This window comes from Daucus carota, chromosome 5 (genome assembly GCF_001625215.2).
Source record: "Daucus carota subsp. sativus chromosome 5, DH1 v3.0, whole genome shotgun sequence".
Taxonomy (NCBI): Eukaryota; Viridiplantae; Streptophyta; class Magnoliopsida; order Apiales; family Apiaceae; genus Daucus; species Daucus carota.
In genome coordinates this window covers 18,597,222-18,614,735 of record NC_030385.2, presented here as the reverse complement: position 1 = coordinate 18,614,735, position 17,514 = coordinate 18,597,222, and the positions used below count along the sequence as shown (strand labels likewise).

Genomic DNA, 17,514 nt, shown 5'->3' with positions numbered 1-17,514 from the left:
AATGGTTTTGGATACGAAGCACTTAGATCCAAAAACTTTGAAGTAGCTGATGTTAGGCTTCTTTTTCCTTAGCAATTCATAAGGAGTCTTGTTGAGAATTGGCCTGATTAGCACTCTGTTAGAACATAGCTTGCTGTGTTTACAGCTTCTGCCCAAAAGCTTCTTGGCAGCTTGCTTTCCTGCAGCAATGTCCTAGCTGTTTCTTGTAAGGACCTGTTCTTACGCTCTACAACTCCATTTTGCTGAGGTGTACGAGGTGCTGAGAACTCATGTGAGATTCCTCTTTCTTCATAATAAGTTATGAAGTCTTTTTGGAATTCCCCACCATGATCACTTCGAATACCTACAAGTCTTGTATCTAGTTTGTTCTCAAGCAACTTGATTAGTTTCTCAAATTCACTGAAAGCACAATCTTTAGTACGCAAGAATAATACCCAAGTGAATCTAGAATAATCATCAACAATAACAAAGGCATATTGTTTACCACCAATACTCTTATAAGCTTCGGGACCAAAAAGATCCAAGTGAAGAAGCTCTAAAGGTTTAGAAGTAGATACCATTTTCTTTGCCTTATGTGGAGTCCTTGTTTGCTTTCCCAATTGACAAGCAGAACATGTCTCCATCTTGACATACTTAAGCTTTGGTAGTCCTCGAACAAGCTTTTTTGCTGACAGCTTGCTGAGATGATCCATATGAGCATGTCCAAGCATTCTATGCCAAATTTCTGGATTATTATCCACAGCTGCTAAACAAACACCTGCCTCCTGTTCTTCAAAGTTCAAAACATATATATATTTCCTTCTCGTTTTGCAACTAGAGGAGTTTTGTTAGCACCAACAAGTATAGTACATTTATCCTTACCAAAGTTAACAATATGACCATCATCAAATAACTGACTTATACTAAGCAAGTTATAAGTAAGACCTTTAACATATTGTACCTTGTTAATAGAAATGATACTATTACCTATAGTTCCCTTGCCATGAATAGGAAGAGTTTTGCTATCACCAATCGTGACACGTCCACCCTTCTTCATCTTCAAGCTTAGAAACTGTGATTTGTCTCCACTCATGTGCCTAGTGCATCCACTATCCAATATCCATTGATTTGGCTTTACTTTAGACACGAGACAAACCTACAAAACAAACAAAACAACTCAACGTTTTGGTACCCAAATTTTGTTGGGTCCAGCAGTGTTAGATGATAAAACATATAGAACATTAAGATCAGATTTCTTGATCCACATTTGGACCACTTTAGAACTCTTCTTCGATGTTCTGCTGGTCTTATCAGCATACTGTCCTGGAGCTGTCTTCTGTCTGTTTCCGTTGTCAGCATACTGCCTGTGAGCTGACTTCCTTCTCTAGCTTGCTGATTGAGTATTCTTCATTGGACAATTATTAGCAAGATGGCCCTTCTTTCCACACTTGTGACAAGTCACCCAAGGCATGGCATAATTGTATGGAATGCCATTTTTCCCTTCATATCTCATTGATGATGTGGATGTAGAAGCTGCACCAATGCCTCCTTTGTCATGAGAACCTTTAGCTTGTTTCATCATGGATTTGAGACTTTTTTCCCCTTGAACAAACTTTCCCATGGCTTTCTGAAGATCTTTGACTTCTTGCTCCAATGATTTGATCTTTTCAGCTTGAATAGATATTTCGGCTAAGCTTTGAGTTTTGCTCAACTCGAATGCCTCCAAGCTTGCATCCTTTGCTTTAAGATCTGCCCTCAGCGAGCTGAGTTCCTTCATTAGTGTATCATTCCTTCTTTGGATTTGTATGTTGTTCCCTTCAAGTTGTGAGATTTGCTCCTTGAGAGTAGCAATGATTCCACTACTAGCCTTGGCACTCTTTTCATTCAAGAAATCACCTATGACTTTCTTCAAATGAACATTTTCTTTCTCGAGCTCGTAATTCTCATTCTTGAGATCAATGAGTTCCATTATTGATAAACAACTCTTATCCTGCATGGTTAGTTCACAAGCAGTTGTATCAATAGTATGTAATTCAGAATTAATAGAGTTTACCTCACTATTAGTGTCCGTATCTGAATCTGTTGAATCAATAGAGCCATCGAGACCCACAAGAGCCAAGTTCACCATCTCATCACTAGAATCATCAGAAGCTGACTCATCTTCATCATCACTCCATGTTAGAAGTGCTTTTGATTTCTTTTTGTTCTTGTAATCAGCTTGCTGTCTAGGCGGCTTTGACTTGTTTTTCAGCTTGTAGCAATCCCTTTTGAAATGTCCTTTCTTGCCACATTCAAAACATGCATCATCCTTTGGATCTTTCTTTGCACCAAAAGCTTTGCCTATTTCTCGTTTCATTTTATTTTTCTTTTCAATCATTCTCTTGATTTTCCTGGACATAAGAGCTAGATCCTCATCTGATTCTGTTTCCTCATCTGTTTCCAGCTTGCTGACAGTAGAGTGTAGTGCAAGATTCTTCATTTTCTCTGTTGGCAGCTTGCTGCTTTCTGAGCTGTTAGCTTCAATTTTGGCTTCAAATTGTTCCAACTCAGCAAATATAGCTAGGTGATCCATAGTATCAATGTTGAGAGCTGACTCCAATGCTGTGACCTTGGCACCATATTCGAATGGAGCTGCATTTAGAATATTCATGTTGATTTCCGATTGAGGAATCTTTTTGCCAAGTCTTTCAAGGCTGTTAAGAGTGACTTGGAATCTAGCTTGGCTTTCACGAATGGATTCTCCCTTCTTGATAGCGAAGCTTCCAAATTCTTTCATGAGCTTTCCGAGCTTGACCTTCTTTAGACCTTGTGAGCCTTCATGATACGTCTCCAATGCGTCCCAAATTTCCTTTGCTGTTTTGAGAGAAGAGACTTTGTCATATTCAGCTTGATTCAGCCCATTGATCAATGTACTTCTTGCTTTTCCATTGGCAGCAACCTTTGATAGCTCGTCCACTGTGAGAACATCAACGTCCTTGACTTTGCCATCTTTATCAAGATATTCATAAGGACCTCTCTGCACAACTCTTTGCATAAGGGGATCTCTGGATAGATGAGCCTCCATTTGGCCTTTCCACCAATTGTAGTTGTCAGAACCTGTAAGTAGAGGAGCTCTAAAATCGGACTTTCCCTGAAAGTGATCAGCCATATCGATCGATACTATTCCTGTTACGGAAGTATTAGTACAAACCTCGCTCTGATACCAATTGAAATTAAACACCTAGAGGGGGGGTGAATAGGTGTTATGGCTAATATGACCGATTTTTAATGTTACCGAATAGTTATACTGTCACAGACAGCTTGCTGTTAATTTCAGAGTAAACAGTCAGCTAGCTAACAATGCAGAAGCAATGTAAAACAGATATAATCAGTAAGCTAGCAACACAGAGAATTTTAGCCAGGTTCGACCCCTAACCCTAATGGTCTACGTCCTGGTCCCCTACCAACTGGTAAGAGATTATATTATTAATCAATAATGTTAACAATTACAATGATTCAATAATATAACTCCCTTTATCCCCTGAACCACGAACCAAAAGCTCTCCAAGACCTATACTTCCCAAGTATACTCTTCTAGCTAACTAGTCCCCTTGTTCCCTTGTTCCACAAGCTGGATACACAGCAACAAACCTTTACACTTTGAACAATACAATGTATGAGTGTAATACAACCGAAACTATGAACTCAATATAGATATATATTCAAATATAAGTACTAGAGCTCAAGTAAAGATATTGCAATGTAAGGGTGTTGTATTTCAGAAGCTTGAAGTGTGTTCTCCTTGATGAAAATGGCAACTACACTCAAGTTTATATACACAAAGATCCAACGGTCAATTTGCTAACAAATTCAAACGTTCTTGTTCCAACCGAACTCACGCATAATTTGTTCTCAATTTGAACGTTTAATCTTGTGAGGTTTACTGAGTAAAAAGTGTAGAGACGTTGTGAAAATATCTCAGTAAAACGTTTATGTATTAAAACCATAATTTGAGATCAAATAGGAGTAGTTAAAGATAAGATCGAGTAAGAGATAAAAACTCCGATAAGTTAGGAAATCGTTTTTGTTTGAAATTCTGATTTAAAAACTGAGCTCTAATATTTATATAAGTCATATATAAATATTAAAGTCCTTACAAATCGATTCCTAATGAATCTCCTTGCTTTTCGACTTTGATCCTTATCCATTTGTTAATCTGTTCACGCTGTGAGCTTGCTGATAAGTCTGAATAATAACCTGTAAGTTTGCTGACAGTTGAACATAACACTGAACCATATCAAGCTGTTAGCACATACATATATATCATTGATAGCTTGCTAACAAGCACCAGTTTTCTGCTATTAGCTTGCTGGCAGTGTGATCATCAAAACCTTGAGAGTATCAATTTAGATTTGAAGTCTGTGCTTGAGAGGAGTTCCTCTCGATCTTCATCATACATGTGCAAATCCTGGTTAATAAATATTGCTTGCAAGATCTTGACAACCTCAAGAGAAACATAAAGCGAGATGGGTATTAGGTATCCATTAAGGATCAGAGCAGTGATCAGATGATAAAGACCAGAGCTGTCAGGATGGTTAGGATTATACTAACCTTTATCACCTGCAGGTAAATACCAGGAATTTAGCTATATTTTAATTAATTTCTTTTTTCCCCCAAAACTGAAAGTATAGGAAATAATAAAGAGAATTGCAGGAAAACCAACCTTCTGACTCTCGGAAAGAGAGCCTGCCGAATGAAATTCATTATCAACAATCAAGCCACTCAACTCATAGATGTTAAAAACAACACCAATATTTCTCACAGAGGGTTAGTATACATAAACTCTCCCAGGTCAGTATACAAGTCTTCGCATGCTCTAAGAGAACATCCCACATATTATTGGACATTCCACTTCCCAGTATCTAGAATATCCACAAAGTTTTATAATTAATTAACTACTATATGAAAAGAAAAAGTAGCCTAAAATAAATTGGTGATAAAATTCAAGATTTTTACATTACGCAACCTATGCTTCTCTTGCCACGAGTCGTTAAAAGTCCTCAACTGCAGAAATCCCATCTTTATTAACCCTTATGTGTAATGATCCATCTTTCGCAATCTTTTATAATTCCAGACCTCATCATTTAGTGCTGATCGATAATGCCTCTTATATACTGAAGCAGAATGACAACAGATAAACGGTGCATATGTAACAAGCATTTAACCCACATTCTCCTCTGTGATCCTTAACAGTGAAGGTGTCTGTTTTTTGCCTCGCGTATTCGGATACCCTCACAATATCCTGCGGCTACTTTCAGGCCTAGCATGAACTTTCTGCTCCTTATCCAGCTTGGGTTGTTTGTAAATTACACCTCACCAATAGTTATCACTCATTCCCTAAGATCACCTGCACGTCTCCAATCAGAAGTGGTCTTTCCCTTCACGCTCCTTCACCACACCTGCATTCCGAGGAAGGACTTTCAGAACAGGGTAATGTGGGCTCTTGTAGCCGCAATACCTTGTCAGGATCGCGACTACATGCTTATTTTCATATGCCCAAACAGTTAGAACTCATGACTATGCATTATGACAAGACTTGGCTTATATGGTTGAAATAGCTTTGGGATAAAATAATGAAGTTGTTTGGTTGGAACACAAGCTTGGTTTGATTGGGGAGAAGGCTGGAGGTAAAATAGCCTCATTTGGTTGGAGCCAGAGTCGATATAGGTTTTTAGGAAGAAGTTTTGTATGGTCGGAGGTGAAATAAGCTTCTTGGTTGCAATAAGTTTTATTGTGAAGGATTCAAGTTAGATATGTTTTGTTTCAATAAGGGCTGAAGCTTAGAGCCAAGAAGCTATATTTTTCTATATATAACAATAATAATAATAAATAATAAGTACTCTATTTTTTAAGAAAAAAGATGAATCAATAAACACATTTGAACTGATTTTTTTATATAGAAATTCATTAGGATATAAAAAGTCATAATCAATATATTATTTAACCAAGTCAAAATTTCATTCAAAATGAATACTGGAATTTTTAGATTTATAAGTGAAAGGTTCCCTATTTATTAAATTAAATAATCTCATACAACATGATTTTGCTGTGTTCAAGCTATATTTATTACAATATCCTAATTTGTGATTAGATGAGGATGTTTGACTCGCGTTGTTATACAGTTTGACTTAAATTTGTAAAGTGCAGGAAAAAGTTGAAAGCACAAAAAAGGGGTTCTGCCTAAATCAATTGAAAGAAAGATAACCTAGACTAGGGTTGATGAGAGATCTAACTCAAATAGCTATTCTTCAGTCCTCCCCTCTCTTTGTCTGATTGAGGAAACATATTATGCTAGGAAGGAATTGATGTGCTCTGAGACTCGGTGCACCTACCTTTGGATCTCTGGCGCTGTAACAATCTCTACCTACCTACACACACACACACACACACACACACACACACACACACACACACATTATAAGTGAACCCTTACTATTGTTTTACACTAATTAAAACAAAAAATCTCTCAAGTACAAGATGCAATCTGTTTAACACACATAATTGCAGAATAAAATATATTTTAAGTTGGTACCTCTAAAAAAACTTTCTTCTGCAAGAAATCTTTAATGTCCAGTGGTGCAGATGTGGCTAGGAGTTTTAGAGCTTTTCCTTCCTGAAGCAGACACAAGGAATAAGCATGTGCAGCAACACGTAAACTAAATCTTGCACTTTTATCTTACAAGCTACAACACAATAGAGAACTCCATTCCTAACCGGAATTTTGCAACACCATTACATTCAGAAGGCCAAGTAAATGATAAAAACAGATACAAAGCAGCATGAAAATATGTAATATTCTGACAAAATTACACAAATCATGATATACTGCAAGCTTCCTTTTTTGTGAAATTGGAATACTTTCCATATTTCATTGTAACCAGGCAATGATATACTTATAGAACAAAAGAAGAAACAAGTGATAGTTGGTGCCTCGTAACAATTCTGTCTATGACAACACAGGGAACTATTGCCCTCTTTGCTTCAGATAACAAATCCTTAAGCAGTCACATTATAATAGAATTCGGGCTTTCAAAATTATAATATAACTTGGGCTCCTTAGTGCAATAAAGTGCTAGTCATGTCATCATTTCTGGAGTACATAAACACAAAAATGATTAATAAGATTGATTCATAAAGAAACATGTGTAATAACAGTAAGTTACCTCATATAGATCATTGTGAATATCATACTTATGTTAAGTGTTTGTGAGTACCGAAATTCTAACTCTAAAATGGATCCAATTTACTCCAACACAATTCGAGAAGCCATTCATAATCTCCTAATAATTAAAATTAAACTAACACCAAAACAAAAAAAGACTACCTGCATAAATATAGATCATACAACCATCAAATTCAGCACAAAAACTATAGTATCTGATTTCGCTGGTGAATCCATGCTTCTCCGAAGCATTGTAAGCATCTGAAATCACAATTTTGATTCACTACTCATTTACCATCACCAAGCTTTAAACAACAGCTTCTCAAACTTCCAATTCTTAACAGAAGTGTCAATTACAGTAACTTCAGTTCTTGAAAATGTCAAAAATCCCATTGCTGAGACCGCTTAAGCTTGGATGGCTATATCTAATTGCTCTTTTCTGCAGGTTTCAATTAAAACATATAAGAGATCAAATACGAGAAGAAATCAATAGATTCTAGGATTACTGATTCAACATGTAACTGCGAGTGGTTAAACAATACAAATAAGAAGACAACCATCCTGTCACAATCATCATCGATCCCCGTTCGGAAAATGAATTAATGAATAATCTGAAGTCGTAGAAAGCAAGAATGTGTTATATTGCTAGATGTCAAAACCAAACAGACCAAAAAATAACCTTAAATGTGGTAGTGATGTGTCACCAAGAAAAGTAGGATGACATACCTTTGCCGCGACGCTGAGAATCAGGCAGCCTGCCGGCGTGCTTCAGCGTCGGCCTTGGGGTGACAACACACCTTAGTATGATCTGTGCGTCACAGAGAGCTAAAGTAGCTGGGAAGGAAGTGGCAAAGACACAAAGCTGAGGAACGACGAGGTCAGATAGGAGGGAAAAGCAAAGAAACACGTAATCAATATGTGAAAATTATTAAAAATGTTATGGGTAAATTGGTAAAATTACAGGATATTAAAATGTGGCATGTTGGTCTATTACATATATAGATGAGGTCAGATAGGAGGGAAAAGCAAAGAGACACGTAATCAATATGTGAAAATTATGAAAAAGGATAGGGGAAAATTGGTAAAATTACAGGAGATTAAAATGTGGCATGTTGGTCTATTATATATATAAAAGATTTGCCGTTGACCAATGCAATTGTAAGTTATTCATAACTTGTTAGCTTAAAGGATCACTTATAAATTAGAAACTTTTATGCCCAAATTTGTCATGGCCTCGGCAGGCCAATATTTGGTTATGGATCATCAAGGTGGGCTCATCCACGTCTATTTAAAAACATTAATTGCTTTCCAACTGGGAGGAGAACTTGACCGAGTATATTAGGCTCACAATTATTCTGGACTAAGTACTTTGGGCTCATCATTCTGCTAGGCCGCCTCATTGATGAGCCCCCTCACTTAGTAGATATATGAAGGCTTAAGGGCTCATCATTCTGCTAGGCCGCCTCATTGATGAGCATTCACTACTTAGAAGATATATGAAGACTTCAGGGCTTATCATTCTGCTTGGCCGCCTCATTGATGAGCCCCCACTACTTAGAAGATATATGAAGACTTCAGGGCTCATCATTCTGCTTGGCCGCCTCATTGATGAGCCCCCACTACTTAGAAAATATATGAAGACTTAAGGGCTCATCATTCTGCTAGGCTGCCTCATTGATGAGCCCCCACTACTTAGAAGATATATGAAGATTTAAGGGCTCATCATTCTGTCAGGCCGCTTCATTGATGAGCCACCACTACTTAGAAGATATATGAAGACTTCAGGGCTTATCATTCTGCTAGGCCGCCTCATTGATGAGCCCCCACTACTTAGAAGATATATGAAGACTTCAGGGCTTATCATTCTGCTAGGCCGCCTCACTGATGAGCCCCCACTACTTAGTAGATATAAGAAGGCTTAAGGGCTTATCATTCTGCTAGGTCGCCTCATTGATGATCCCTCACTACTTAGAAGATATATGAAGGCTTAAGGGCTTATCATTCTGCTAGGTCGCCTCATTGATGAGCCCCCACTACTTAGAAAATATATGAAGACTTAAGGGCTCATCATTCTGCTAGGCCGCCTCATTGATGAGCCCCCACTACTTAGAAGATATATGAAGATTTAAGGGCTCATCATTCTGTCAGGCCGCTTCATTGATGAGCCACCACTACTTAGAAGATATATGAAGACTTAAGGATTACGCCCCGAGGGGTCATCACCCTAGGGCTCATCACCCGAGGATCATCACCCTAGGGGTCATCACCCGGGGATCATCACCCTAGGGCCCATCACCCTAGGGGGCACTACAAAGATGAACAGTGAGCCTAGGTCCTCACTATCCTATGGCCTCATTATTCTTAGGGGTCATCATTGATGAAGACTACTAGCCTAGGGGTCATCACCCTTGGGTAATTCTCCAGCTAGGCCCCCAGTCCTCCTCATCTCTACTACAAGTTGGCCTCATCTGAGGGGTCACCCACCTTATTTTACAAAGTCCTATGGGCTCTAACTAGGGTTGCGCCCTCTATCTCGGGCTCCCTCGCCCCATAAGAGGATATTCAGGCTCCCTCCCCCCATAAGAGGATGATCGGGCTCCCTCGCCCCCATAGAGGATGATCGGGCTCCCTCGCCCCATAACAGGATGAACGGGCTCCCTCGCCCCATAGAGGATGATCGGGCTCCCTCGCCCCATAAGAGGATGAATGGGCTCCCTCGCCCCATAGAGGATGACCGGGTTACATCACCCCGTAAGATGATGACCGGGGTACATCACCCCTTAAGATGATGATCGGGCTCCCTCGCCCCTTAAGAGGATGAATGGGCTCCCTCGCTCCATAGAGGATGATGAAGACGTGAAGGCTCGTGCCCGGACCCGTTGGGCCCACGAGTATGGATCTTGAGGTCTTTACCTCCGCTTGTTTGATCATTATCTACATTCCGACCTGCTCTATGACAGCCTCTTGCCATATGGGCCTAGGCCATGCGAGTACGAGCCTCTTCTGACGGTGGCCCTCAAGGTCCTACGGACCTGGGCCCTGATGGCCTGGACTGACACTTTTCCCGTGCTAAGAAGTTTGGCCCGTAAGAACTACGCGGTAACTTGAACCCCTATAAATAAGGGAACATAGGCTTCTTGTGGCTCATAAGCTGATTCTTGATTAGAAACGTCTGAGAACACTTTCTCTCTTTCTCTCGAGGATCAAACCACAAGATCAGCTACACCATCCATCACTCTCCGTCGTGTTCTTCGGATATTCTTCCTACAATCACGTAAGTGCCCACATTTGTTGTTAACAAATTTCTCCCGTTAACAGAAACTACACTTGAATCCTCTCGCAACAAACTTTGGAAATGTTGACCTACCTAAACTCTTTGGCTCTGAATTTATTATAAATTGTTTTTGAAACATGACTGACCCTCTAAAAACATACTCACATAAGGTCTAATATATAATACGCCCGTGACATGTTATTACAATGTACTAACAACTACACAATAAAAAAAATGGACAGAGCACTTGCTTTTATTTAAAAGCTTCAGCAACCCTAGAATTCTAGATTCGTAGTTACCAAAACAAACCCCAAAATGAAACATGGTAGTACTGAACTAGACCTGAAATGGAACAAACACGAATCATCGAAAGAAATAAAACTTTATTAAGGAAGTATGATTTAGAACTCACATAACAGATGACTGAGCGAAGATGTGAAGGGTTTATCCGATGTAAAAACCAAAAAATTGCCGATGGGTTTTTAGAACAGCTGAAGAGTCGAGACTTGAAAGAGTTGGATGCTTTAGGGGTTGTCAAAGAGTGTCCAAGTGTAGACAGTAGTATTCTTCTTCTTCTTTTTTTGTCAGGGTATACATACTCGTAGATGAGTTGTATCTCGAGATACAATAGCCGCTACAAGGGATTTCATTCATCCAAAAAAGATTATCATCTAACCGAAAGACATGCAAGATATCTCCGGACATTTAAATACTTTAATGTCTGAGAGGAAAAAGCCCATAAAATCTCTACCAAGGATCCTGAAGAAAACAAACAAAACAAGAAGAACATAAGTTCATATATAAAGTTATATACATTATACAAATTATAAAGGATGATATATCCAAAAGGAATTATTTTTAAAAGTGTGTGTATATATTTTTTAAAGTAAAAAAAAATACGCATCACTTATGGTCACCCATGAATGGTACAAAACACCTCAATCAAGGCACAACTAAAAGTTAAACCGATTAAAAATATCAATAATGACCACCATAAATGTTATTAAATATTTATAAAGAATATTTATTATGCAATATATTTGAAATATAACAATCACCTATAACATTAGCATATGAGACAAAAACAAATTATATCGCATCCTACAATTTGAATTAATTACGGTCAAACAAATTAATGAATTTAAATGTAGAAAATTAAAAATTGATAATTAGACTACCCATAAAATTAGCACATGACATATAAAACATCAGTTTATCTTAAATTAGCAAAGTCTAATGACTAAACAAACCAAATTAGATCAAGATATATTCTTTTTTTATAGTTAACTGAAAAATTTGAATCCTTCCGATTTATAAAATATTGCACATAAACATTCATACAAATATATTATATAAAAAAATGTCATAATTAATAATAGAGTTAAGTTCCATGTAGTCCAGATATTTACTGTAGTACCGTAGACTACGTATGTTCTGCAACTATAGAATGACATAAAAATATTGCAAAATGTATGAAACTTGTTATTTTGTGAAATAAATTCTATAAATATCACTATTTCATGAAAAATATTTAAAATCATTTATTTTCGACAAGTAGAACACATATGTTCTGTAATATGTAAATATGTTCTGCAAACTTAACATGTTTTGCAGAATAATGTGTTTTTTCACTATTTAACTTGTAGAATGTTTAGGATTGTCAAAATTTTTAACAAAATAATGATGTTTATAGAACATGATTTGCAAAATAACACATTTTGCAATGTTGTTATGCCATTCTATAGTTTTAGAACATACGTGGTCTACGGTACCATAGTAAATATGTGGACTACATGGAATTTTGTTCATTAATAATAAATTGAAATTCAAATCAAACAAATTACTCAACAATAGAACATATATGCACCTAAAACATGTTAAATGTTTTTTTAATTTAAAAGATCAAATCACACAATTAACAAACTCACACAGTCAAGAACACCAAGAACACACATCAAAATCTATAAGAGACCTAATTTCAAATCAAAATTTCGAGCCGGACAAAACATGTCAGAAAAATATCGAAAAAAGGTGGATACATAACTCGACTTGATCTATAAAACTAATCCAAACAAAAAATTCAAATCAGATACAAATCATGGATTTCAATCGTCGAAAAATCTATGCAATCTTAAAATTAGAAAATGAAAAACATAAAAAGTTTTCTAATGATGTAGATATGATATCATAATATACAAAACAATAAAACAAGCAACAGAACACACAACAAACATTTATATTTGATCACAACAAAATATTCGAAAGAAAAAGAAAAATACATACCTTTTCAAAGAGGGAGATATCGTGATTATGTATACTATTGAGGAGTAAACTTACCGAATCCAAAAATAAAAAATCCATAAAATCATCAACAAAATCACCTTTTGATCGATCAAACTTTTTAAATATTATATCACCTTGAGTGAGTCCCCACCATCTTTTTTAAAGGTGCTTGACAAATTGACTACAAGAAAGAAACCTCGGTGACCGCGATGACGTTATACGAGCGATACTTTTGTATTCATTTCATTTTGTAAGTAGGAAAAATTAAAATCAATTTGATGAAATTTCATAATAAGAGCTTCCCCGTGAAATAGCTTTCAAAAGTTCTCTCAGTAAATAAATAATCTAGCCATAGGAGATAGTTGTGATTTAAACAGTGCTAATGGTGATCAAAATAGTTTTGTGCACTATGACCTGTCCAGAAGACGCCATCATTGAGATTGGTACTTAGTACTTCTTTTGGGCCCTATAGATTTGAAGACTCAGTGTGGTTATGAAAGTTTTGAGCTAGAACTAACGGCTGTCCATTTATGTTTATAGTTGGAAATAATGCAGAATTGTCTTAAAAATAGCTATTTTGGCCCACTGTACCTGGAACGCTACTAACATCTCATGTTGTAAGCATTTTGTTAGGAATCAATAATTTTGATGATAACATAAACACTCTGTAACATGTTTTATTTAGATTCTTTATCAAAATTTCAGTTGTAATTATTATATTTTTTGTCCTTGAGAATTATCAACGGAAGGATAGAATAGGATGGCTAATTGTAAATATTTAATGCCATGTAATTTTATCTAAGTGAAGGATATCCAACTGATGAGATGTAACTATTCAACTGATGAAGACTGGATCATGTTTCAACTGATGAAAACCAAGCATTCAACTGAAGACAAAGTGTTCAACTGATGAAGCTAAGGAATTCAACTTATGAGACTGGAACAACATTCAACTGATGAAGTCTGTAATTCATTCAACTGATAAAGGTACTTTCAACTTATGAAGCAAAGAGCAGTTGAAAGTGACTAGAGCTTAAGTCTGACAAATCACATGGATCGAATTACACTAAAATAGACATGGAAGCCTGATTAGGACAATAAAGAAGAACCGGAAACATTCTTATCTCATGCAATGCAATCTGGATCAAATCAAGATGATGGTCAAAGATGAAGACAACACAGAAAGCATTCATAAGACAAAGATGTGCAGCATAGTTTAGATTAGAGTGCATAATTTGTATTCTAGTTAAAAAGCTATGTAAAACTTGGAGTATATAACCAAGTTAGTAGCATCAGGTGAACATGTTCGAATACTTGAGAGAAAATCTGAGAGTTAGAAACTGTTCAAGTGATGAACCTGCAGCTGTGCAAATTGTAATCAATCCACAGATTCTTCTATATAAAATCTCACGGGTGGATCAATCAATCCACCCGTATTTTTAATACTTGGTGTTATTCCGATTTATTGTTTTTAAGTGTTCTTGTTCTAGAATCTTTCTATTTGTAAAATATTGTATTCAACCCACCCTTCTACAATCTTTCTTATAGTTAGTGTAAAATAACAATTGGTATCCGAGCTAGGTTCCCAACAAATAGGGAAAAAGATCAACACTGCTAAAGAAAGATGGGAAAGAAGGATGCTGGAGTGAAGATTCCTGTTCTTGACAAAGACAACTATTTTCACTGGAAAGTGAGAATGCATTTGCATTTGTTGTCAATTGATGAAAGCTATGTAAACTGCATTGAGAAAGGACCTCATGTTCCCATGAAGATCTGTACCAGTATTGGAGCTGATGGTGAAGACATGGTAGGCAAAATGATTCCCAAACCTATCCATGAATTTTCTCAAGAAGACACTGAAGAAGTACACAAGAATAAGAAAACCATGAACCTTTTGTTTAATGGTTTGGATCAAGAAATGATTGATAGTGTCATCAGTTGCACAAGTGCCAAAGAAGTTTGGGACACCATCAGGACCATCTGTAAAAGAAATGAGCAAGTAAGAGAAAACAAAAAGCAGTTGTTGATTCAACAATATGAGTCATTCCATTTCAAGGCTGGTGAAAGTTTGAGTGACACATTTAACAGATTTCAACAACTGTTAAATGGTCTGAAACTTTTTGGAAGAATATACCAAGTTAAGGATTCAAATTTGAAATTCTTAAGAGCTCTTCCTAAAGAATGGAAACCCATGACAGTCTCTCTTAGAAACACTCAAAAATTTAAAGATTATACTCTTGAGAGATTGTATGGAACCTTGAAAACTTATGAGCTTGAAATGGAGCAAGATGAAGAGATAGAAAAGAGTCAAAAGGAAGGACATTCATCTATGGCTCTGGTTGCATCTCTTGACAACTCTGTCAAGGATAAAGGAAAATCTCAAGTTGAAGAAACTGAGAAGTTGGTCAAAGAAGAAAGCACAGAATCAAGCAAAGGAAAAGGAAAAGCAAAAGATACAACTGATTCTGGTGAAGAAAGTGATGGAATTGATGAACACCTAGCCTTCCTGTCAAGAAGATTCTCCAAGCTAAAAGTCAAAAAGAATTTTAACCCTGGAAAATCATTTAAAGGCAATCCCAAGTCTGACAGAAGCATGGTAGATAGATCCAAGTTCAAGTGCTTCAACTGTGGGAATCCAGGTCACTTTGCAAATGAATGCAGAAAGCCTAAAGTTGAGAAGAGGTCAAGTGAAAGCATTGACTACAAAAAGAAGTATTATGAACTTCTCAAACAAAAAGAAAGAGCATTCATTACAAAGGATGATTGGGTAGCTGAGGATGATTCTGATGAAGAAGAGGAGTTTGTCAATCTTGCACTAATGGCCAACTCCACAGATCAAGAGGAAAGCACTGGAAATAGTAGTCAGGCATTTACCACTAACTTAGTTGAGTTAACTAAAGATGAATGCAATGCTACTATAAATGAAATATCTACAGAATTGTATCATTTGCATGTTTCTTTAAAGTCTCACACTAAGGAAAACAGTAGAATTAAGGAAGCTAATACCTTTCTTAGTGACGGAAACAGTGCTTTAGAAGCTCAATTTATTGAGTTGGAGAAACTAAAAATTGAGTGTCAGACAGCCAAAGATGAGAGTAATTCTTCTGAGACAAGTGAGAGTGTGAACAACACTCACAATTCTAGTAGTAAGACTAAGAAGAAATTGGATGCTATTGAGTCTAAATCAGAAGAGACTAAAAAGAAAAAGGGAAATAGGAATGGTAATATTAGAGTCAATAAGCACACTAATTACACTCCCAATGCTAGTGCTCCTAGGAAAACTTGCAGTAAATGTGGTAGTGTCAATCACTTGTCTGCTAATTGTAAAACTGTGTTTGCTCCTAGTTCATCCATGCCTATTTCAATGCCATCTGTTCCTCACATGAAATTATCTGCTATGAACATGATGCCTGGTTTATTGCCTCACAATCCATACTCTCAGACTAGCATGCCATATATGTTCAATCCATATTTCAATGCTTTTAATATGCCTCAATTCCATTCAAACTTGCATGGTATTAACAATGTATGCATGCCTCAAATGCCTGTTTTTAAAAGCAATGTTGACATTCCAATTTCTCAACCAAAACGAAAGATTGAACCACTTCTATCCAAGGGAAAGTTGAGAATGAAGGAAAAGCTGTTAAGACTAACAAATATGGACCCAAAGCAATTTCGGTACGAAAATCAACTTGATCTGTTTTTGATAATGTGTGCAGGGAAACCATAAGAAGAATTTATGGTACTTAGATAGTGGATACTCCAGGAACATGACTGGTGATTCTTCCCTGCTCACACAGTTTGGAGAGAAAGCTGGCCCTAGCATTACCTTTGGAGATGACAACAAAAGATATACTATGGGATATGGCTTGATAGCAAAAGAGAATGTCATCATAGATGAAGTTGCATTGGTGTCTGGTCTTAAGCATAATTTTCTTAGTATCAGCCAACTTTGTGACAAAGGATACAAGATCAATTTCACTCTTGCAGCCTGTGTTGTCACCAAAGGAGATGACAACAATGTGTACTAATTGGACAAAGAAAAGGGAATGTGTATGTAGCCGACTTCAATTTAGTCAAGTCTGAATCAATCACATGTTTTCTCAGCAAAGCAAGCTTAGATGATAGTTGGCTATGGGACAAAAGATTGTCTCATTTAAATTTCAAGACAATGAATGGGTTGGTATAGAAGGATTTGTTCAAAGGAATTACAAACCTGGTATTTTCCAAAGATGGTCTGTGTGGAGCATGGCAGCAAGGAAAGCATAAGAGAAGCTCTTTCAAAAGCAAAGCTCTATCATCAATTGTGAAACCTCTTCAACTTTTGCATATGGATTTGTTTGGAACAGTCAACATCATGTCAATTTCAAAGAAAAGATATTGTCTAGTGATTGTTGATGATTTTTTCAAAATTTACTTGGACTTTCTTCCTGCATTCTAAGGATGAAGTCGGGACAATCATTATCAATCACATCAAGACATTAAACAACAATCCAGATGTCAAAGTGGAAAGAATTAGAAGTGATAATGGGACTGAATTCAAAAATTCAATGATGAAAGAATTTTGTGAAGATAAGGGAATTATTCATGAATTTTCAGCACCAAGAACTCCACAACAAAATGGAGTAGTGGAGAGGAAAAACAGAACTCTCATTGAAGCTGCAAGAACCATGATTAATGAAGCTTAACTTCCAACCAATTTTTGGGCTGAAGCTGTGAACACTGCTTGCTTCACTCAAAACATTTCTTTAATAACCAAATCTCACAATCTGACTCC

General features: G+C 36.7%; 1 protein-coding gene across 1 annotated transcript; it reads left to right on the top strand.

Moving 5' to 3' along the window:
• The first annotated feature begins 14,433 nt into the window (after nt 1-14,433).
• On the top strand, nt 14,434-16,768 carry LOC135152785 (uncharacterized). The gene is made up of 4 exons (XM_064093888.1): nt 14,434-14,803; nt 14,936-15,214; nt 15,476-16,263; nt 16,457-16,768. The coding sequence occupies exons 1-4, from the start codon at nt 14,434-14,436 to the stop codon at nt 16,766-16,768; spliced, it is 1,749 nt and encodes a 582-aa protein (XP_063949958.1).
• The last annotated feature ends 746 nt before the right edge of the window (nt 16,769-17,514 follow it).

Coding starts and splice junctions, on each gene's coding strand:
- LOC135152785 (XM_064093888.1), top strand. CDS start 14,434: ATGCATTTGCATTTGTTGTCAATTGATGAAAGCTATGTAAACTGCATT. Junction 14,804..14,935: donor CCATTTCAAGGCTGGTGAAA/GTTTGAGTGACA, acceptor AACCCATGACAG/TCTCTCTTAGAAACACTCAA. Junction 16,264..16,456: donor ACTTGCATGGTATTAACAAT/GTATGCATGCCT, acceptor TAATGTGTGCAG/GGAAACCATAAGAAGAATTT.